This window comes from Passer domesticus, chromosome 4, assembly GCF_036417665.1.
Source record: "Passer domesticus isolate bPasDom1 chromosome 4, bPasDom1.hap1, whole genome shotgun sequence".
Classification (NCBI taxonomy): domain Eukaryota; kingdom Metazoa; phylum Chordata; class Aves; order Passeriformes; family Passeridae; genus Passer; species Passer domesticus.
Window position 1 is genome coordinate 35,821,409 of NC_087477.1, and position 23,907 is coordinate 35,845,315.

At 40.8% G+C, this 23,907-nt stretch overlaps 1 protein-coding gene across 1 annotated transcript; it reads right to left on the reverse strand.

Annotated features, from left to right (window-relative positions):
• Positions 1-550: 550 nt before the first annotated feature.
• On the reverse strand, positions 551-23,495 carry UBE2D3 (ubiquitin conjugating enzyme E2 D3). Its single transcript, XM_064417093.1, has 7 exons — positions 22,826-23,495; positions 8,647-8,710; positions 8,531-8,562; positions 5,983-6,060; positions 5,053-5,158; positions 3,628-3,721; positions 551-2,067 (listed from the first exon to the last, which is right to left on the reverse strand). The coding sequence occupies exons 1-7, from the start codon at positions 22,847-22,849 to the stop codon at positions 2,022-2,024; spliced, it is 444 nt and encodes a 147-aa protein (XP_064273163.1). The 5' UTR covers positions 22,850-23,495; the 3' UTR covers positions 551-2,021.
• Positions 23,496-23,907: the final 412 nt, after the last annotated feature.

The window sequence follows — 23,907 nt, forward strand, 5'->3', positions numbered from 1 at the left end:
TAAAAATATAAACTTTTACCTCAGTTGTAATGCTACTGGCATCTGTATTCCAATTTTCCAGCAAAATGATGTACGCTGGTTAGTAAAGCAGACATGAACTGCAACTTCACCAACAGATTTCAGAAAGTCATCATTGAAGCATGTTCTGCTAAAGAGAGCCCAGATTTCTAAATTCCAAGCCAAGTGAACTTGAACATTTCAAGTTCACTCTCATAGTTTAGAACCAGAACAAACCATGTCCAAACTACATGTTCAAATTTTTATAAAAATTAAGGTTTAACATTTATTTTACATCTAGCTTTCCACATCCATGTGGGGACAAGGAATCAGAATGTACATAACTATAAGCAGTGCAAAAGTGGTGCCAGTGAGAAGTCACAGATGCACAATAAAGTGATAGTACAAGACTAGAGAAAACGAAGCTATGGATGTTAAGAATGGAGACCAAAAAACTTAAACAAGGAAAAATACGAAGGAAGAGGGGAGGAAAGACTTGGATGTTTCATAATGCCCTTGTTGCTGAAAGATAAACTAATGGCACAAGACAATGTTTCTTGTAGAACAAAAATCCAATAGCAATGAGTCTTTATTCACGTTTAGTCACCTGACATGAAGAAAGTGTCTGTTGCATTAAAATAGTCATCAATGTAAATGGCAGCATGGCTGAACAAGTCCTTTTCAATGGTAACGAACATCCCACATAGTAAAGTCACTTCAACACAGCCTCATGACAATTCCCACATCAAAACAGTACTTTATTTTATAATTTTTTTGCCTCATCATTACCCCCACGTTAAGATCTTTCAGTTGTCAAGTGTACAAGTTGAAGAAAAAGGTTCTCAGTCAGCAAACACAGGTGCATCAGGAAGTATCTCCACAATACACCACTTCAGATCTGCTGGGTCCCAAGTCCATCCTTGAACGCTGGGCTCCCAGCACCAAGTGCAGCCCCCTACTACGGCTACACAACTATGTTAGCTTATTAATTCTGCATCCACCAGGCCGAGCAATGTGCCAACCTGCAACAGACTGAGCATTAGAACTGAAAATGGCAGAAGAGTCACTCTATTGAACTTTACATCATTATTTGATGTTAAACAACGAGGCAAATGCCAACAGTATATACAAAAACCAGCTTTGCTTTTACAAAAGATTTTGTTTCCCATATTGATTAATCCAGGCAGCTAACTCATTGGTTTATGCAACTTTATTGAAGAAAATAAATCAATTACTAGTAGAGCTATTAGTTGATCACTCATCCATTGACAACTTGCATCATTTATTCAGTGCTATATTAAACAGTGTTTTGGAAGACAGATTAACTAATAGCTCCAAGCCTCCTAACAAAATTTAAATGAATTACAAAAATGTTCTTAAACCCTATTCTGGAATACAAGGGATGTTTGACTTCCAATTTCCATTCTCTGTAAAACAAGAACTGGTCATTCCTTTATTGACATGCATAAGATACATCACATTTTCTGTTCTGCTGATGCTATAGATTCAGTACCAATTCTCCAGACACATCAGTTATGAGCAAAAATATATAATAAAACCTCAGTTCTCTAACACTGGAAGGTTTGGAACAAGATGGATGTTGCTACAGCAATGTTACTTCTTTGATGGGAGAAAACTGAACATCCATCTCCCCTCCCCCCTTCTGGTGGTATCTTCAGTATCTGTTAGAGCAGTGAGGAATGTTTATTTAGTTTTTAATCTCATAACCAAGTTAGAATGAAGACATTGGCCACATAATACACATGCTCCATTAAAAAAAATTCTGAATCTTGGGCAATTGTTCTTGTGTAACTACTTTACAGATTCTAAAAGCAGTTATTGTCCAAAGCTGGAAGAACTAAAGTCTTCTCAGATGAGCATGTGCATGAATGGAAGGAGGTAAACAAAAAAATAAAAAAGATGAGGTCTGATAGGGGAGCAGCCGGATAAGAAAATCAAAAAAGGAACAGTAATTTAAAGTTTATTCCAGCTATAATGCAGGTTATTCTGACTTTAAGGTAGCATCACATGGCATACTTCTGAGTCCATTCCCGAGATATTCTGTTGTACCTGCAGACAAAACCAGGAATTGAATTAACATCAGCATGAAAATGACAATTTCCCAAACAGTTTATGATTAAATTATTTTATTCCCATCTCTGTTCTCTTTACACTGTGAGAAGTCTCTTTCTGCACCAAGACATACTTGAACTCAAAAAACAGAACAATTCCCTCCCTACAACAATTAGAATATTCTCTAGTTTTTAGGAAAAGCCTTAAAGTCAAGACAAGCAAATTTGCTAGAAGTCTGTTATGAAAAAAATGACTGAAAGAGAAGAAACAGAGACTATCTGGGATGGAATAAATAAGGCAAGTATTTAATTTGAATACTGTTCTTGGGTTAAGATTACACTATGTATCCCATGCCATAAGTAAAGATTATTGGGTTAATAATGTCACTGGATACAAAATGTCACATTTCCAATTTTAAAGAAAAACAACATTAAGCATTTCATTACACTGAATATTCTTTTCACACAAATATACTGTTCAAAATTTTAAGACTATTTAAAGTACACTACTTCCACAGGAACTGAGATGACAAATTAGTTAACACTTAACTCCATGCTTGTCAGTAAGAAGTTAATAACAAGCAGAATGTAATTCCCATACATTTCCAAGTTTATATGTGGAAGACAGACACTGCTGATTAAAGATAATTGAAGTTTGGATTGTCTGAATTCACTCATATCTATATATGAGGTCTCGCTACAGGGCATCACTTTGAACCAAATTCTGACAAAATCTGGGTGAAATACTTACCAGAACAAACTGACAATGTGGCTCAGAACTCAGTAATTACTTCATACTAACTTTTTGACCATGCAAGAGTAGTATCTGTGAGAAATAGTGACTAGCCAATACATTACACACTAACCACAGATCAAGCTGTTAAATTTCCACGTTCAGTAACTGGTGCATCCATTATCTGTTAGTTAATCCAGTGCCTTAGAGCATGCAGCACCCAAGTGCTGACAAATTTCCATTTTGTTAAATGCACCATAATTTGCAAATAGTCTTACCCTACAGCATAGCGTATTTCTCTGTCCACTCTCTTGCTAACCTATTGTACCTAATTGGATAAATATATTTAGCATTAATATATATAAAACCCCCAAAATCCGCTTCATATAATTCTGTCTGTGCAAAATGTTAAAGATACCTAAGGAAAATAAAGTTGCTGCAACACAGATGGGGAGGAAAGTTCTGCTGCCCATTTTCAAGGGAAGAACCAAAAATTTAAGGCCAAGCTGCTGCCGAACGAAGACATGAAAACAACAAAAAGCTGTCTTTTCCTCATGAAGTTCTAACTACATTTATGCATGGTAAGCAAAGGCAATATATATATATACTGTAAAATACTTCCACGCATGTGAGAAAAAGATAAGTCTCTTTCACCCATAAACTTCAAAGATGCTAAGCTCCTTTGTTTTTAAATTATGCGCTACTCTGACACACAAGTTCTCTCCATCTCAGATCTTCACAAACAGCTCACTGAACACAACTGCTGTCTGACAATGAACTCTTACAGTCTGTTAAAATACCAGTCTTGCACAATTCTCTACTTACTTGTCTCTGTCTGTTTTATAGATACGTGCAATCTCTGGCACTAGTGGGTCATCTGGATTTGGATCACATAACAGTGAACAAATGGATAAGAGAACTGTAAAAAAGAAAAAGCAATCTCAATAGCGAAAGAGGAATGGCAACCTCAGAAACAATGGAGCACTGATCTTTACATTAGCGCAATGTTGTCACAGGACAGAACCTAGAAAGTGCTTTCCAGATAAACAGCCCATATAAATTCATAACTCATTCTTAAGTAAAAAGCCCAGACTAACTTAAAGGTTTGTAAGAACTATTTGCTTCCCATTTCCCAATACTCACAGCTGTCAGTACACACATGAGAAAAGCACTGTTGTCCCCAGCACTATGATGTAACATAGCAGCCAACAAAAGCACATTATGTACTCTGATGAACAGCATATGCATGGTTCTTATCACTAGAAGTAGAAAATCCTCAAATTTATGTTTTTAGTTTTTAAATCAGACTGAATTCTGTATTTGTTGTACATAAGAATATCCTGGTCTGCACTGATAAAACTACACATATCTTGTAAAAACTCAGTAACTGTTGTAGGCAACTATAAGGACTTCATCTTCTACTCTCAGAGAAACTTTAGAAGAAAACAGTGAAGCTCTAAAATGTAGGGAATCCACATTCAAATAACAAACTGACTGTTTGGACAGACAGGAACTACAAGTTCTATAGACAAAAGGGCACTTTGAGGGATCTTCTGAAGCCACAGTGACCAGCGGCTTTGAGGCAAAACAATTAGATCATCATGAAAATATTTGAGAATTATCTATTATCTACATAGTAAAATAAGGAAAGCCACAGATCTTCTCTTGCAACACAACATCAATTTATCATGAAGTAGGATCAGTAAACTTAGTTCATTAAGTAATCCAATGCAATGCCAGTGCACCGTGGTAGAAAGCAGTAAGTATCAATAAGAGATTTATTAATCTACCACACGTATGCTAATAGAACTATGCATGTAACTCTGGGCAGGATGAAAAATTATGCAAATTTCAATATTAAAAACTGACTTGAAATTAGTATTTTATTTAATATGCATGTGTATCTACATGGGCAGCTCCAAACAAGCAATTCCTTAGCCTTAGCTTGAACACCCCAACACAGGCCTAGTTCAATCCAAATACCAGCAAATTCCTCTGGGCCCAAGCTGGTAACTCTGCTAGGAATACTGAAGCAAGTAAATGGCCAGGCAAGGCCTTAAACAGCCACATATGAGAAAGTGTTAGAAAAAAAAAGTCCATTAAAATGCAGTATCATCAAACTGGCAAAACATAAGCTTGAAGAAGGAAGGTAAGTTAAGGGAAAATCAAAGAGATGGGTAAGAACTTAATCAAAGCTAAAGACACAGTATTCAGCACAAGATGGAAAAATTTTTCCTTCACAAAAGTTACCTTTAGAAATAGTTAAAGCAGGAGACCACTGTGATCGTAGAATATCAAGACAAATGCTGCCATTACTGTTAATATTTGGATGATAGATTCTTGTTGTAAATGCAACCTGCAACAAAAAACATAAAACGAAGAGTGCATTTGGGTCTGTGACAATAACTGCATCCGTTTTGCTCAGTCAAGCTATCAGTCAATTCCATTTATTTACTCTAAAAGAAAAGGATTAAGCAGTTAAACTGCATCAAATTCAGGGAAATGCACCCAAGCCACAAGCTGAGTCTCCCACTACCAGGCACTATTTCCAACAGAGAGAGGGCAAGTATGAGTGTTTTAATCCCAGCTGCCTTTGATGAAGACACCCAACAGCAGTGCCTAAACCACAGTAAGACTGCTGTCACAGAGCTAAGGAATTTCCAACACTGGGTGACTCCAAGTGTAGGCCTTCATATTGACTGAAAATTGGAAGACAAAGCTAGTGTCTGATAAAGCTACCAAAAAAGAGCGTATATTTGCCAAACTCTTAACAAATAACCCCTTCACTTGATTTCAGGCACTCAGCAAGTAAATCCCTGCCCACAGCATCACATTCCTACAATCCAAACAGCTACACTAATATTTGACAATCCCCTCAGCAAGAATTCTATTATAGTAACCAAAGCTAATGAAGTTTTCCTATCAATTCAGAAAACCAGAAATGAACCCAAATATTTTAAGACATTTGGAATTTGCACATCTGGATTTGCTCATAAAGAATATGCTAACACGCCCAATTCCTGTGGTAGTCAGAATGGGATCCACACATCTAATAGATGGTAAGAATGCCTGAAAAGAAGTGAGAACTTGATAATACTACAATACAGAGGCTGGCAATTTCTGTCCTGTACTCGGTTCTTTAAAAAGCACTAATTTCACAAATGACACAACAATACTTACCTTAGGTGGTTTGAATGGGTAGTCTGTGGGAAAGTGAATTGTCAAGAAGAATACACCACCCTGATATGGACTGTCGTTCTGTCAAAGCAAACAAATAATTCCCCTATTATCATCTTTAGAACTAAATATCATTGAAAATATTGTTTTTAAATAAATGGAAATTTGTTTAAAGCAAAATGTTTAACCCACCAATACAAGTGAGACATAATTAAAATCCAATTCTTGCTTCCCAAGCTAACTAATACAGAACATATACGCATCACTTCCTGTGTGGATCTCTCCAAGCTAATGCATCATAAAACCCAGCAGCTCTGACAATCCACTCAGGACTACAGGGCAGAAGCGTTCAAATGCTTCTAAAATCGCTCCAAGAAATAATGTTAACAGAGTGGGGGTCCCATCAGATTAAAAAAACTCCAGTTCTGTGTTTTGAGCTTATTTGTTGTGACCACCCAAGTTTAGAGTGGCTGTGGACTTTCATTCTCTCCTAAATTCTGTCCTTAGTTTCAGCCCTGCAGGAAAACCTATGAGTACACAGCTAGACGCCTGTTCCTTGTAAAAACAACCCAAAAAGACCCCAACAAAAGTCTCACCCATCCTACCAGCACAACCAAACAGACACAAGAATAATCATCATTCAAGTGAATTTTCCCTCTCATTATTTGTTAGAAATACACTGTAATCTACTATGAGAGAGAATTTCACATTTCCCTGCTCCAAGGAAAGAATTACTAGGATAATCCATTCAGGTGTCAACTATAAGCAGTAAAGCAACATGTGGAAGCAAAAAAGATTACAGTAAGAAGAAAAAACTGGAGTGACTAAATAGGGATTGTATAAGTTAGTAGTTACAAGAAGAAAGAAGCAGAAGGTTTTTAACTCAGAATTACAACTACATTTCTGAAATAGAGCAAACAGCTTCATTGTTTAACCTGAAGAATACTTTGTTGTTAATTCTGGACTCAGGGCTAGGGAAAATGAATTTGAGGAATACACAGTACACTTCTGCATTATTTGTAAATTGAATTCTCATCTTAATTGCAAAAACATTTCACCAATGTAAGGAAATAACTATGTATAACTTAAATACCAAAGAATGAAAATCTGGACCACCAAGACAGGGGACTCAAACCCTCAACATGTAGATTATACCCTATCCTTACTCTGACGAAATCTAGTGATCAAGATGTAACTTCTTCTATTTGGTCAGTACATATCATATGAGGCCTTACGGAGCCAAAAAATACCAACCCTTTCGCTGGACATATTCTGGGGATACATTTTATCAATTACAGAAACTTCTCTTTAAAATGTGTTAAACCAAAGCACACTCTCATACACCTCTCCAGGAAAATCACAATATCCTATGGCAGAGGTGAAGACCAGATGTCTGGTTCTACAATCCCTCTCTGTTATTAAAGGCAGCACCTCAGCAGCACTAGAACTACTAACACTACACTGACACACTTCTGTCAGGATACTGCCCAATCTGGAAACAGGAACGCAGACCTTCTGACACCATGAAAACCACATGGGGAAAAAAGGAGCTGTACATTATTAAACCACAAGGGAAAACTAAAAATAATAATCCCAATTTAAATTCAACCAGTGCTTAATACCTCATGACCATGCAGACACCAGCCACATAGAATCATCATATCCAGTGTAGTGCACAGCACTACTTGCCATTTAAGTATGACTATAGCTATTGAACAATTCCATCTTTCTGAGGTACCTAGTTACAATCAATGATGAGCAGGTACTTTGGGATGAAGAGACATTTTTCAGCCCAGCGAACCTCTAACAGCCACCTCCTATTAACACACTTGTAGCTATAAATACAGCCAGGGTAATTCAGCATCACTGATATTTAATGCCTACTTTGTAGCCTCACCAAAGGCTTGTCTTCACAAGTTACAGGTTTTGTCTTCTAAATACAGGTAACCAGAAAACTCCACATATGAACTGCTTCCAGGTTGCTTTCAACAAAAGCAAACATTTGGCTTCCTTAATGAGGAAAAAGTCCCTCAGGTTTCAGATGCTTACTGAATATTCAACACTGACTTTTTTTTTTCCCCAGTCATAACTGAAATTTCACATTTCAGTGATTATTCCCTTTTCTATTCTTTCTTTTCTTCTATTCAAGATCTCAGCATTACACCAAACCAAATATGGATTCCCTTCTAAGATCCACACAAAAACATCCCAACTAATTCCTGACAGCAGTACCAGGTCCTACTACAAAGCTCATGCTAGACTAAAACTTTAGAAAAAGTTAAATGCAAACAAAGTTTCTAGATATTTAGTAATAATAGCTAACATTGCTCTAGAGATTATTTCAGCTGAAATACACGTCCTCGTAAAAACACCACAACAACAAAATAACTGATGGGTTTTTTTCTCCTCACTCATTTTCCTTTACTGTAATGAAGACCTCTAGAACTTCAGTCAGATAAGAGAAGCTAACAAAAGTAAACCAAAAACTCCAGTTTTCTCCTCAGTAGGAACTACTCATTTAATATTACATCACAAGAATCAGAATACTTACAGGTCCCATAATTGTGGCTTGCCAATGAAACACTACAAAAGAAAAACTCCGCATTATTATCTAGGCATGATATGCTTTGAGTCAGCAGAAAAAACATAAAACTTAAAGTCACTTACTGTCATCTCCAACGGGACCTGCTGAACACTGTGCTGGAGGATCACGGGCTAAGTCACTAAGTTCCTTTAAGAAAACAAAAACAAACAAAAATAGTAATTTTCACTTCAGGCCTAGCAAAACCCTTAAAACAGTTTTTCCATATACAAACACAGGAGAATGTGCAATTAACAAAACTAAGAACCACTATATCAGTATCAAAAATGTTTATAACAAAGGAGCACCAAAGCCACCAATGACTATGCCTTTCCAAATACATATGTCACCACTGTGAAAACACTCCAGCTGAAGGAAGAAGGACACAGCCTTAAGCTGGCAAAGGTTAATCACTTTTTGATTGAGATTTACCAGGACTCAGTCTAGAGAAGCCTGAAGTGGAAGGAGAGAAACCTGTTGATGAGTCTTCATGAAACAGGAAGCACTCTGTATGTAACATCTGACATTAGAACTAAGAACAGCAAGAAGAAAACCCACAGAAACTTGGTTTCACTTTATCCACTATCTGCATCAGGGATCTACCTCACCAAGATCAAAACAGACAGGAAAATTCAAGAGGCTCACAAGTGCTGTAATCAGGCAAAATATCTGTATTTTTTATTTTAAACTTTGCATTTAAGACAATTATGCCTTTAAAATTAAAAATTACTGAACTGCAGAAACAGTCCTCTCCTTCCCCCACTACAGAGGAATGGAAACAGACATTTCAGATGGAGGATTCCTTGTGCAGTAACAATATTGCTATGAGAAAGCAAAGAAGCTCTCCATTAAATTGCTGTAATGCTCTACACGTCATTTGTTTGGACAGTGTCTTAAATTAAATTTACACTTCCAGTTAAAGCATGTAACAACCACCTTCTTTCTCCCCTGCTCTCCCTTGACTCCAAAAAGGGCTTTGAGAGCTTCTATAGATAAATCTTCACTTCTCAAGTTATCTAGAAGTCTTGAAAAAACGCAAAATATTCAGCCCCTCTTTCATACATTAACAGCTCCACACAAGTTGTTTGTTTTTTTTTCCCCTGGAAGTCTATACAAGCCATTCAACCAAGAACTTTGTCAGACATTTCAGGAAGCCAGGCATACCTATGCATATTTGGACCAGACAGCCAACTCTTGCCTGGGAAGATCCTAATGGACACCCTTTAAGTTTCACAAATTCTGCACTCCATAAAATTTACTAAGTATAAGCCAACACAAAATGAGGAAAAAAAACCCCAACTTATGTTTCTTGTAACATAAAACACCTTGTTCTTGGTAAGATGATAGCTCCTGCAAACACAGAAGAATAACACCACTTCAGCATGTGCAAGTCCAGACACTAAAAAAGCCCCCAATCACAACCAACCATCCCCCACCAAACAACAAAACCACATCACCCAAAGGCCACAGCAACCCCCTTCCCTCCAAACACCAAGAAAATTTAATCCCCAAGTTTGCCCTCCCTACACATGTTAATTCTGATGAATTTTCCAGTTAATATTATTTCCATTTTGCACTGGCACCAGACTGTTTTACAAAATGAAACCGTATCAGTTTTGATAAGCAACGGCACAATGAAGTTAATAATAGCACAGCTCATTTCACTGCTGCTGTTTGCAGAAGTGTGGGAAACAGCTCTTTCCAGATCATCACAGTACATGAATTTAGAATGCATTTTGCTACACTCTCCAAATATTACTGGGGGGCCTGATGACAGATTTCTTTCTGCCATTTAATATCACTTCTTAGGTGCGTATGTTGTTCATTATCCTCCAGAAAAATCTGCTAACTTAGATTTATGTTATCCATGTAAAGGCAAACAATAAATGTAGAAGAGGCATCTGACACAAAGGGTTTTTTTAAATTTTCAGGGCATTTTTTTAATGTTTATCAAATACAGGAGGTTTTGTTAATCAGGCTTATTTCTCATAAAAATGTATTTTCCAGTTCTAAGAATGATCAATCATTTAGAAAATCTGAGAGGAAAAAACATATCATATCCCTTGAAGTAAGCTGTAGCAACAGAATAAGCAGAAAGACAAAAATGTTATTATTTTAATGCAGTTGTACAGTTATTACTGGATTTAACAGTAGAAGTACATTTACATCCTCAAGGGTTTTTTTTAAACTCTCACAGGGACTAAGAACTATGAAGACTCTTCATGCCACTTATGAAAATTATAAAATTGAGTAGCATGAAGACAAGGATGAGAAAAGATTAGCATAAAGTGGACTGTCAGATATATGCATTAGACTAGAGAGGTCTTCAAAAGGTACTACTATCTTCAGAGAAACAATAATTCAGCACTCAAGATAAAAATAGGTACTTTACCACATCAGGAAAATTAGTAATTCAACATCAATAATTCAACCAGGAAAAGTAATTGCAGATGTAAGACATAAATTAAATTTAGTAAGTTCCAGTGATACATTTGTGCAAAAACCCTTTGGTAATACTAAAAAAAATTCAAAAGCTGAAACAAATGAGTTTCAATATTCCAGGCTCCAATCATTTCAAAATTTATGTCTATACTCCTTTTAACTAGTTGAACTGCTCAAGATAACAAGGTAGCAGTGACCTTCATTAACGAAAGGACTAAAGTTTTGTGTAGTCTAAAACACCTCAGTAAAAAAAAAAAACAAACCACCCTAAGTGTACTAATCAAAGCAGTTCAATATACAGATAATTCTGGGAACAAATGATATACCAGTTGGCATTTCACCCACAGAGCAAGTCGTTCACCCACTGAATCTGGGGAGAAAAAGCTGAGGTGGCACACACTCTCTCATTTGCTTCTCAGGGCACTGTGCTCAGAGAAGTCTGCAGCAAAGCTGTTTGCTTCAGCCGAGAGCACAAAGGGCTGTAGAACAACTTGGGCAAACATGAAGCAAACCCTGGTTCACAGTAACATCAGACCTACTTCATCTCTCTGTTGAGTTACACTTCTCATCTACATAAAAAGGGGAGGCTTTTCACAACAAGGGAGTGGAAAGTTCCGAGTAACTTTAAAAAGCACCTCCTTCTGAAAGCTACAACTCTACTGAACACAACAGGCAAACTGGAATAACTGGAAATTGAACAAGCAGAGGCACGTGGGCTGTGTGATCTGGAGTGCAGTTGAAGCATTTTGTTCAAGGAAAGGAAGGGGCTTTTTTTTTAAAGCTTCCCACTCAGCAATATAAATACAAACCTACTTTCTTTCTCAGCTTAGCAATCAAGAGTAACGATTCTCTAACAAATAAATACTGAATCTAATATTTTTACATATAAGAGCTTTCTGATTCTCCTATTCCTTCTACCATACCTACTTCTCCATCTTTGCTTCTTTTTGTTAACATGGTTACAGTAGTGCTTTCCTCTTCTCAAGAGGCATTAAGCTACATCCCAAATTTTCTTTAAAATCCTCAAAATAGAACCCACATTTTCCTGGAATCGGTTGTTACAGTTTTTCACTTTAGAGGTGACTTTAAAGAAAAACCAAAACCAAACTCCCAAGCAGCAAATGAGAAAGACTACACAGAAAGAATAACCCAAATGTGGTGAGGAGTGTCACGCCATGCACCTATCGGAAAGGATTAGTCTTGAATTACAACCGTGACCAGCAGCCTCTGTCACTGCCAGAGGTTTCCGGTGCAGCTCCAGCATGTCACCGTTTCTGTGTCCCAGTTTCCAAATATAAAGTGTGATAGTTCCTACCTCTCCACAAGGATGATTAGTCACTCAGCATTTTACAGACTAGAACACTGTTAAAAGAGTAAGCACCAATGCTACTGCTAGAGGACAACAGCACTGTAACACAGACAAGGAGCAATACATGTACAATTCTGCAACAGTTTTGGAAACCAGGGATCAACAGAAATAAAACAACAGTACCCATCACTGCAACAGACAGATCTGCTCCAACACAAATTCAGCACGTTGTTCTCTGCCAGTTTCACATTAAGTTGCTAGCAAGATTCCGTTTCACTGGTGAAACAGCCCCATTTTTTATCTCCTCCCTTCTCTTTCACTATACATTTATCAGAGAGCTAACAAAAAACACAAACCGGTATTTTAAAGAAAAAAATGCTAATAAAAAAGCTAACCAACCTGCTTTTTTTGCAGCAATATGATCACAACTAACATAGAAAATGTGGCTTATGCTTCAAGTGAGGATTCAAAACTTTGACATGTGAAAGCAAATGCAGGACTATGATCCTATAATAAAACCAGATCTTTCTTTTCTTGACAGAAAAGCTGCTAAAAAAATCCTTCTAACAACTCCCCTCTACCAGCTATTTAAAAGATTACAGAAGCCATATCAAGAATGAAGAAACTTTAAAGGCTGACAAAGGATATCTCAACTAAATATGCATGAACAAGAAAACAGAAGTTTTCAGGTCCCAGAAAATTCTGTAAGAGATGATAGCCTCGTGCCTACCAAGCTGCCTTCTTGCAAGGTACCAAATAATGCAGCATCTGCACCAGTTTCTTCCCATTTGTCAGATTCCATACTCCCTGTGGCACTACTGCATTTTTTTAGTTTAAGCTGGAAATAGCCAGGCCTTCCTTTTAATGATAGTAACAGCTGACTTAAATACAGTGACAGAAGATCACTCCAACCAGAATGACTGAAGATTGTCCTCCACAGGCCTTAATTCACAGTTACATTTAATATTGGTTCATGACATGGGTATTTGTTAAAATTACATACTGCAGCTATCTGGTTTGTACTCAAGAAAGCATAGAGGGGTTGATTTAGAGGGGTTTGCCTTAAATTTCAAGTAAATAACTTGAAGGACGTGAAAGGTGATATGCAGTTAAATCAGAAGTTAAGAAAAAATAAATCAACAAACCACAACACAAAAACCCCAAACAACAATCCACGATGCACACACACACAAAAAACCCCACCCCCCAACCCAAAGAAACCCAATCCGACCAAAAAAGGACAAAGAGAAAAACGAACACTTAGGCCAATCAAAAAAACAACATTCATTAACTTGACTACTGGTCTAATGATGTGTCAAACAGGATATTTCAAACTCTAGGCAACCAAAAATTCATCACTGCATTAGTCTTACTCATTAGCTCACACTGAAAACAGCTTTAAAAAAGAAGGAAGGATTGGAAGCAGCTATAAAGGGAGGGGAAGAACATTTAAGCCTGTTTGAAGATTAAGAAGTGTCAAGCAGCAAAGAACTGCTGCCTCATCCCACACACCTGCATTTGAAACATTCGTTTCAGCATGGAAATTAATTACACCTGGAAGCAGAAAGTAACAGTTTGTAAGGACACTGAATGTGGATTTCTGAGCTGAGTAAGAAATGGCATAATAGACATCACAAAACAAATGTAACCAACAGAAAATTATCTGTTCCAAACAAGCTGGCCTTTTGGCGAAAAATAAATAGATAAAAGCAACGTGTAATGGCAGTGCAAGATACAAAAAGACGTAGCTTCCTCTTGATTAAAAAAGGACAACTATGCAGAGAAAACACATGAAAAGCAGTCAGAAAAAACAGCAAGGACAATGAGCATAGAAAGGTTTTTAAGAAACCCAAAACACAGCTAGCAATGTAACAGTTGTAATTCTCCCCTATTTTGGTTATTCTACTTCTATTTTTCATGGTTCTCCCTTCAGTCCTCAGTACTGGATTTTTCAGCCTACACCTCACGTATTGTTTGTACAGTGTCTAGCAGTAACACCATCGTGGTATAATAAAAGACAAACATTGAAATATTCATGTTTTAAGCCTCACATTTAAGGAAGGAAATGCCAGACTGCTGTGCCACTGTAATTAAATCACTCGGTGTACTTGGACTGTGATATAAACTACTCAGGTGACTACCTACTATCTCTTCAAAGAACCTACCTTTCAGTACACAAGTCCTTTGTGAATGAGAGTATTGTCTACAGCTGTTCTCATCTGTTCTGGAATCTGGAAGGAGTACAATGCAGGTAATGCTTTTTGGGAAATTTCAGAGTTACTGCAACTAAAATGGCTCTCTATTTATTCCAATGTTTTGCAGAGTAGTTGGACAGATCCAAGTGCAAAAGGAATCAGTTGCAGACTTTGCTTTCCTGGTCACTCCCTAAAGGCTTTCAGAACAAACTTTTAAAAAAGGTGGCCACTACACACCCGTAGCTGTGCTTTGAACCCAAAAGTACAATTTGTTTCCCCTAAAATAACCAAAACCACAGAAGCTGTCTTACTCAAGATGAAGAAAATCTGACTGCTTAACACACAAATTCTGAGGTATTATAACAATTACCATACCCTGAAAACAGCAGAGCTTATTAAAACACTCCCATGCTCAGTGGAGAATGAGGACTGTACACATTGGCTAAAGTACACTGAAGAGGCAAGTGTGAAGTGAAGCACTGGTTAACTACTAAGTCATTCAGTGCCAGTTGGGTATTTTAATTCTGCCATTTTCAAGCTTCTGAATATCAGACAGACACTAAAACTTAGCATGGCTTTTCCCCTGGCAGTTTTTTCCTGCAAGAACCACAGTAATCTTTGGTTCTGTAACCCAAGATTACAATGCAGCCCTCAAAGAAGAGGGTGACTGGTATGAACAAAGGCCACACACGAAACACCAAGACGCACCTTGCTAAATGAAACAGAAGGACTGGGAAACAAAGGGACAAGTGAAATTCAGTACAGGCAAATGTAAACTGATGCAGGTGGAAAGAAGTTTATACTCGAAGTAAGGCACTCTGTCCTGATGGCTACCTCTCAGAACTGCTATTTAGGCATTGTGCTAGACATTTTCACACAAATGCTGGCTTAATATTCCTTAGATGCTGGAGTTTGGCAGCATTATGCAAGAGCCTCCCAACATGCTGCCCTTCAGCTTGTTGAGGGCACAGTAACTTAGAGCAGCATTTAACACATAACCAGAAGTGGCACCTGTACACCCAACACTCCATGTGACAGAAGAGTCCCAGAGTCTGCCAAAACTACACAAACAACAGCTTTGGAGACTGGCAGTGTGCAGGACAAGTTTTTGGAAATGACAAGTGGCCTCAATGGGGCACAGCATCAGTCAGTCTACACTTTCTGAAAAGCTACAACAATTATCCATGTACTAAAAAAAATGAGGATGGTGTAACAGAGTTATCAAATTAGTATTCTAACAAGTAATACCATGTCTGTAATCAGCATGGGGAATTCACTGTTTAGCAGCAGCTTGATATAGTATTCTGAAATTTATTAATTAACCTAACCAACTCTGAAAATCAGCTCTCCTTTTAAAAAACTGTCTTGACTTTCACTGGTCCATATTTTGTACGAATACAAAGATACGTGTGAAAGTTATTACAATATACCACAGGGGTGCAGTCTATGGACACAACTATATGGGACTGACCATACTGCCTTAGCTACACTGTACAATTACTCTATCACATTATGCTATTTCTGAAACTACCCTTCATCATCATTCTAAGGGCCTGTCTATAGGACTAGGTACAGTTACAAAATCAACTCACACCAAGACAGCTGAACCAACCACTACCAAAACAAAACACAAAACTAGCTGGAGTACAACTGCTCTTACAGTTGAGTTCCACCTCAGCTATCTAGAGAATAGTGATGTACAGAAGATTCTTAAAAAATAAATGAGGGAAGTTTTTTCTTTAAAAAAAAATGTTTTGAAGCATCTTTCTGAGCAGACTGAATCCTGAAGTAGGGGAGTAAAAGGGCATCTTGCTCATGTGGCAAACAGCACTACAGGAGATCCTCCTATATTATTCAAGGCAAGAAAAAATTACAACTAAGGCTAAAAGGAAAAACAAACTTTGCATTTATCTAAGAGATTTTTTTTGGCATTACTACTTAAATAGGCCAACAAAGGTTGATAAGTACTACCTTTCAGCAGGGCACTTTATATATATTTATTAGACACTTAGAAGAGCTCACAGAGGTGATGAACACCTGGCCAAGCTAACTCCAGGTTACAGAGAAAGCTCACTACAAAGTTAACTGAACATTTAATACAATCTTCTTGCCTTCTGCATCAGAAAGACCCAAAGCACTTCAGCATCTGCACTTAGTTCAGCTGGCAACTCTGGTGTCCAGATGCTTGTGGAAAGGTTTAAGTGTTGGTCACCTTTATCTACTGGGCTGTAACATTTGCAAAGCAGTCCACAATCCTCTCATCTTGCTTTCTTAAGACCATAATAAAAACCTATCACAATTACAATGGAAAAAACTGCAGGAGATCTTGAAGATGTCTAGTGTATCACGTATCTCAAAGGGATGATGTTCAGAACAAAGGCTTCCTTTACACAAAAAATATAATACTGAAGTTTACTGTTGGTAAAATCCCCCTATCTATTTAGCTTTCAGTCCTGAATCCTGCAACGCTCTATTTTCCAGTATTAAACCTTGTCTACATCCAAGTGTTTTAGAAAGAGTTGCTAAAGGCATAAACACCAATTTAAACTTGTGAATGTAATTTTAACTATTTTTTTTGCAAAGCTTCCCCAACACAACTACCAAATTTAATCAGATCTGTGCCCTACAGAAGACCAGTGAAGAGAAACTGGATTCATTGGGGTTTTTTTAATCTCCTGCATTTTTCATTTAGAGTTTAAGACATTAAATTTATATTCCAAAGTTTACAGAACTTTGTCAACCATGTGCAACTCTACACAATTTAAGACTTTAAGATCAACTTGGCAAAAAGCAACCACATTTAAAAATGCACTACTGACTGCAGTTATATATATACACACAGAGACACACATTCACAGTGCTGCTTCAATTTTTTTTTTTTTTTTTGTATATTCTACTGGCAGGTTACCACACTGAATCAATCACAGGAAGGGATGCTTGTAACTCAGCCCTTCCAATATAAGCTACGGCATCCTAGCCTTAAACCATCAACAGAAGTCAGCTTATTCTGAGAGATCAGACCTAAGGCTGAAGTGCAGAGCACAAGCTCCCATCTGCCAGCTCTGATGCACAGGGGAGGGACCTACACAAGAGCACAGGGCAGACAGTTAAACTGGCAAAACCTTCATATTTGCAACAGAAAGACTTATCAGGGATGATGTATCAATGCCCTGATACCAATGACACAAAAATTCAACCCTTTCCCACTCCACCTGTCACTTGACATCTCAGAGAAGGTTAAGAACCTCCATCCTCTCTCTCCTCCAACAGTTCAATCCAGTGGGTGCACAGAACACATCCAGGGGTAGGGAGGGCATAACACCAGGCTGGAACAGGGCTCCACAAGGAATAGAGAGAAGCCTTTGGCAAGAGGCAGTTCACTGCTGAGTACCCAACAGCTGCTGCTTACAGCTGTTTCCATCCTTCTCCACTCCCTTACCCATTATTTGTGAGCTCAGAGAAAAGCCTCAGAACTGGTTACAGACTGGGCAGGAAGTCAAAGGGAGCTTGTTCTGTAGAGTTCCACATCAGGCCTTCAGAAGAAACACGCACTAGGAATAACAGCAAAAGCATGCTTATTTTCAAAACCAGATCTCTAAAAGCTGAAATGATCATAAAGATCATAAGAGCTGGCTACCCTTTTTACTCTGTATACATTATCCCACCTAAATCCTTGTATGCTGGAGGACTCTTTTTGAAGTAAGCAGAAGTACCCATCTAATGGAATATTGATCTCTGAAGGTCTGTAAATCACTTAAGTGAGATAACAGTCCCCACTCCAATGCACACATTTAAAGTTCTATGCTGACTGGGAACTTGTTTCACAAGCACTGTGTTCAACTAACAAGAGAAATCTTTAAGTTATTGCAGTCCAACTTTCTAGCTAAGGAAGCCTTGGTTTTCCTCTCTCACAAAAAAATGACCAGTTCTTAAAACACATCCAATACTTTATTAATAAATGCTGGCCTTCAATACAGAGTACCAAACATACCCAATTAAGAAACATTATTTTCATTTTAATGATATTAATTTCATTAGCAGAACTGTCACTTCTTTTTGGATAAGCTAAATCTTAAACAGAATTTAAGTGATGACAGCTTTCATCTAATGCTAAATATTTTATTCTGACCTTAAAAAAAACATTTGAGTTCTTCAATACTAGGGCCTCCCAAACTCCATTACTGCAGTATCATGATTTAAAAACCAACCACTGCCTTCTGGCTCAATGTGACCTTCTTACCACTGAGTGTGATAGTTGTGCTGAATTACCCACTCAAGGCAGGGCCTTAGTCTAGCCCTGGATATTCACAATAGTTAAGTGAAATTACAGTAAAAAAGGTAATTCAATACATAGAGGGAGCATTTACAAAGGTTTAAAGCATTTCAACTAAGCTTACATCAACTGAATTTCATTAGCTGGCTAATCTTAACTTTCTGAGCCCCTAAACACACAAATCCAGACTTATTTCTACATGTTCATTCAAAGCATGAGATCAATCATGTAACTTCAACTTTGAGAAAGCCCAGTAAACAAAAATCCAAGACTGCCCGCAAAAGTGTTGTGGGTTTCATCCAGAGAAGAAAGTTTAATTCCAACCAGCTTTATTATAGATTGTTTTTTTAATTCAAACCAAGTTCAAAAGAAAAAAGTAGCAGTAGAAAAATAAAGTAATAAGCAGGCTTTCCAATTCTTCGACTTTGGTTAAACTAATGCAGATTTCCGTGCAGTCCCCACTGATGCACATTACACCTCATCTCTGAAAAATACTGTATTTCCAGGGTTAGCAGCATTTCTCACTATGAGCCTCTGGACAAGGGGGGTTAAAGTTGCAATTAATTATACATCTAGGAACAGTGCTGGAGGCTATAGCCTGAGGAAAATAGTTAATTTGGTCTCCACTCCACCAGTGTCAATGGAAGCCTTCTATCTGTACTTAAATAGCAATAAATGGTTTTGCCACCTTCAGCCTTTAGCTTCCAGGATGCCAACTCCACTTAAGATTTTCTAATAAATTATTCCAATATAATGATGCTGGCTTGTGCTGTGCTTAATAAAATGGCCATAAAACACAGCAGGCACAAGCTTTCTTAAGGATTATATAGACAAGACATTTCATGCATACATCTCCTGTATTAATTCTATTTTTAGCCTATCAAGATCACTTAGGCCACTTACATTACCTCACTTTAATGGATGCGTACAGCAGTGATAAAATGGATGTGTACCAATGATGCAACATCTTCAAGTTTTCCAAATTTTATGCATTCCTGATTCCCTGCTCCTACATAAATGCTTCCCTGCTACTGGATCATCATCATTTGAAGCGGAAGCTCCAGCGTGCTGCAGCAATTACAGGATGTGTTTTTAGCAGGCACCATTGACACTTCAGACCAAGACAATGTGCCACAGCATGCACCAAGCATTTAGATACATGCTCATAAATCAATGTGAACTTCTTAGTAATTCTGGGAGGGGAAAAAAGGGAAAAATTTAATCCTCAGGAAAGAAAGCACAAAATTTTATGGGAAAAGAACTTGTTATCATAAAACAACTGCAAAGCAAGCCATATGAAGGACAGAGTTTTGCCAACTGAACAAAGCTGCCCCCAGAGCAGATGGCACTGATGCCATGACAAACTCCAGCATAACAATAATCTTTCTGGGATTGGCTGTGTACCTGGCAACTACTTCACTTTGGGGAGTGCTTTATACAGGGTGTTCCAGAAGCAGACAACCCAACACATAAATACTCATTTACTTTCGTTTTCAAATCAGAAGTAGAATTTGCCAGTTACGTCTTAAGAGTGGTTGCATTCTGAATGTGTAGCAGACTTCAAATTAAAGATACACACACACTAACAGAGTCTCAAAGTCTAATTTACTCAATATAATGAAGAATGTTATTTTGCTTGATACGTCAAGTCCACAAAGAGGGAGTCAACCAAACAGACTGAAAATATCTTCACTGCTACATTCAGGATGTCATCTGCTGCAGGAGACAATGAATTCTAGTCCTGACAAGTAATAACACAAACTAAATCAGCTATGGTGATTACAGTGTTCTGAGGTCCTGGTTTCTCTTTAGCCTGTTCTCATCTATTGCCAAAGACACACTACAAGGAAGCAGAGAGTTCCAAGGTCTGATCTGTGATCTTACAATTGGAAGACAGGGAATTCCAGCTTATCAGTGACAATACCTTCTCTCCGGGCTTTACTGGTTGACAGGATTAAAATTACATTCACAACCATTTCTTTACAGAACTGCCCCTGCTGTTTTTTTGTCAGCATCAGCCCCTGTAAACATCTGTACTGGAAACCAGTAGAGTAAAGAAAGCAACGTGCAAAGAATGCTTTCATTTCACAAATAAAGTTCACCTTCCAGGCTTGCAAACAGAAAAATCAAAACTACAAACTCCATGTGGATTTAGAAGTGTATCTTGTAGTGTGGTGTGATTAAACTGGTAAAAAAAACCCCAACAAACACACATACAAAAAAAAAGGCAAAAAGAAAGAACGCTAACCCAAGTATCTTCCCAATCCTAAACTCCTGCACCGGATAAAGGAAGAACCTTGCTACTTACACAGCGGAAAAGAGCTAAGGACCAGTACAAGACAAGACTGTGCACAACAGGCCAAGACGCTGAAGTCAGAGATGACTTACTGGTTCAAGAGTCACGCTGAATCGTTTCCAGGTTCTGACCACGAGATTACTACATAAGTGGGGGTTTGTCTTGGTTTACACTTGACAATAAATTCGTACCTGCAGCGCCTGAACGTGTTTCATAAGCATGAGCTGATGACAAAGCATACCAGGGAGTATCCTAGCTGTGTTTCAACTCAAGTGATATCATCCACTAATACTGGGAACAAGTTTTGATGGCAGATTCAAAAGGAATTGTTTTGAAATTCTTGCCAGAGCACAGCCGTAATTTAGACAACCCATTCAGCTAGCTACCCAGAATGGATTTAAAATTTTCGAGAATAACAGTACTATCCATTCACTAAAAACATTATAAAAACCGCTTTTTTTGTCTAAAATATGACCACAGGCACTGCGTGAAATTAAAGTGAGACTAACGGGCGGCATGAAGTTTACACACTGTCTACAAAAGGTGTTTTGTGCACTGAAATTCACTGATTTCAGGACACACTGACATTCTGCCATCTTGGCAGGCTATGAGATGACCAAGAAACTCCTCAGAGCTCTTGAAACACGTAAATGCTCCACGTAGCTCGCCTAAGAAGGAGCACAGACCAACAGCGACTTCCCGGTTACGCCGCTGCGCTCCCCATCGCGTTTTGCCATTACATCCCAGCAATTCTCAAACCTGCCGAGAAAACCCAAACCTACTTAGGGGCAACTTCACGTCGCGAGCCTTCTTACCCTGGGAGCGGTTCAATAAAAAACAACCACCGCCACAAAAAAAAAATAAAAAAGAAAAAAATTTAAAAAAAGAAGAAAAAGGGAAAAAAATAAAGAAAACAAAAAAAAACCCCAAACCAACAAACTTTCATCACCTCGGCATTTTTTCCGAGTTAGCCGCCGCGAAGTTGCTCCACCCGGCTCCGATTGTGCAACGGGGGGGAGGCGGCGGCGCGCAGCGCGCTCCCGCCGGGCACGGGGGGAAGCTATTCCCGGACGGGCGATGGATTCCCGGGTGTCCGGAGGGCCCGGGGCGGCGGAGAGGGGCGACTGCGGGGCGAGGGCAGCGCCGCGGTGGCTGCTCCGTGTGTCCGTGCCGCGTTATTGCGGAACGCGAGGGATCCCGGAAAGCGCCCGGGCCAGGCGGACCCGCCGCCATCTTACAATGCGGGAGAGAAGTTGCACAGCAGAGGCGAGAACCCGGCCGCGGGGCCCGGCTGCTGCCCCGGGCAGCGCCTCCATCGCGCCCAAACCCCTCGGCACACACGGGCCGGCGCCATCCGGGCCGGCTTCGGCGGAAGGGCAGCGGCAGCGACCCCGGGCTGTGCTGACATCCGAGCGGCCCCGGGAGCTGCCTCTCTCCGACCCCCCCCCCCGGCCCCCGCCCTCAGGAAGAGGCCGGGGCCGAGCTCCGAGCTCAGGCCCGGAGAGAGCGGCCTCGCAGCCCCAGCCGGGCCGCTGCCCCGCCGGAAGGAGCCGCCGCTTCCCGGCCTCTTCAGCCTCCGCCTCTGCCCCCCCGCCCGTCTCCTCTAGGGGCGAGGGGGGGAGGGGGGAGGAAGGCGATGGGGGAAGGGGAAGAAAAAACACCCAAAAAATAACAATAAAAAGAAGGGCGAAGAGGTGAAGGGGGAGGGGGGGGCGGCGGAGGAGGAGGAGGAGCCGCGGTGCTCACTCACCTTGTTGATGCGTTTCAGCGCCATTGTGTGTGTGCGAGTGCCGGGCCCGTCTACGCGCCGCGGTGACTCCGCGCTCCGCTCGGGGGGCCGGGAGGGAGGAGGAGGAGGAGGAGAAGGAGGAGGAGGAGGAGGAGAACGGGGAGGAAGGCGGAGAGGGGGGAGGGGGCAGCTGCTCTTCTTCCTCCGGAAACAGCCGGGGGGGCGCCCGACCGGCCGGCCGCCCGAAGTCCTGCCTGCCTGCGGGCAGCGGGGCCGTGAGGCTGCCGGGGGAGCGCTCCGCCCGCCGCCGCCCGTCACGGCCGGGAGAGGGTGCGAAGTGCCGGGAGAGCCGAGAGGCGTCGCCCGCCCAGGGAAGAGCGACAGAGGAAGGGCGAGAGAGCCCCGCGCTGCCGCCGCTGGCCAGGCCCGGACGCCGCGGGAGGGAGGGAGGCGGGGCCGGGCCCGGCACGCCGCCGCCAACGGCTCCGGGGGCGGGGCCGGGGGCGGGGCCAAGGGCGAACGGGCGGGGCAGGGGAAGGAAGGTTCTGGGGCTGCCCGCGGGCGCCGCCGCCTCGGGACCGCCGTGTGGCTCTTGCTGCCCGCGGCTCTTGGGGGTTGCGGCGGCTCCGGAGCTCGGCGGCCCCCGGGGCTCGGCGGCGGGCGCGCACCGCTGACGGCGGGTCCCGCCCCGCCCGCCTGCCCGCGAAATGGCGGCAGCGGCCGGATCTAGGTCCGCCCGCTGACGCGGCGGCGCGGTGTTCCTCCGCGCGTCAGCTGTCTGTCAGCGCCGCGGAGGGGTCAGCGTCCGCTCCGCGCCCCCGATGGAGCGGGGCTCGGCCGGCCTGGCGCCTGGGAGGGAGCGGCGCTCCCACGGGCACGGCCCGCCCGGGAGCGGCCGGGCACGGAGCAAGGCGGCAGCCCCGCAGCGATGGGTTGGCAGCGTTCGCCGCGGTGCGGTGACGAAGCTGAAGCTCCGCTCTCGCCCAGGAAGAGCGCGGGCCTCGTCTGAGGGTGACGGGCCTGGACGCTGCCTTTAGTGGCGTATTGGCACACACGAAACCAAGTGTCTCAGTATAGGGGAAAAAACATCACCAAAGGGAAGA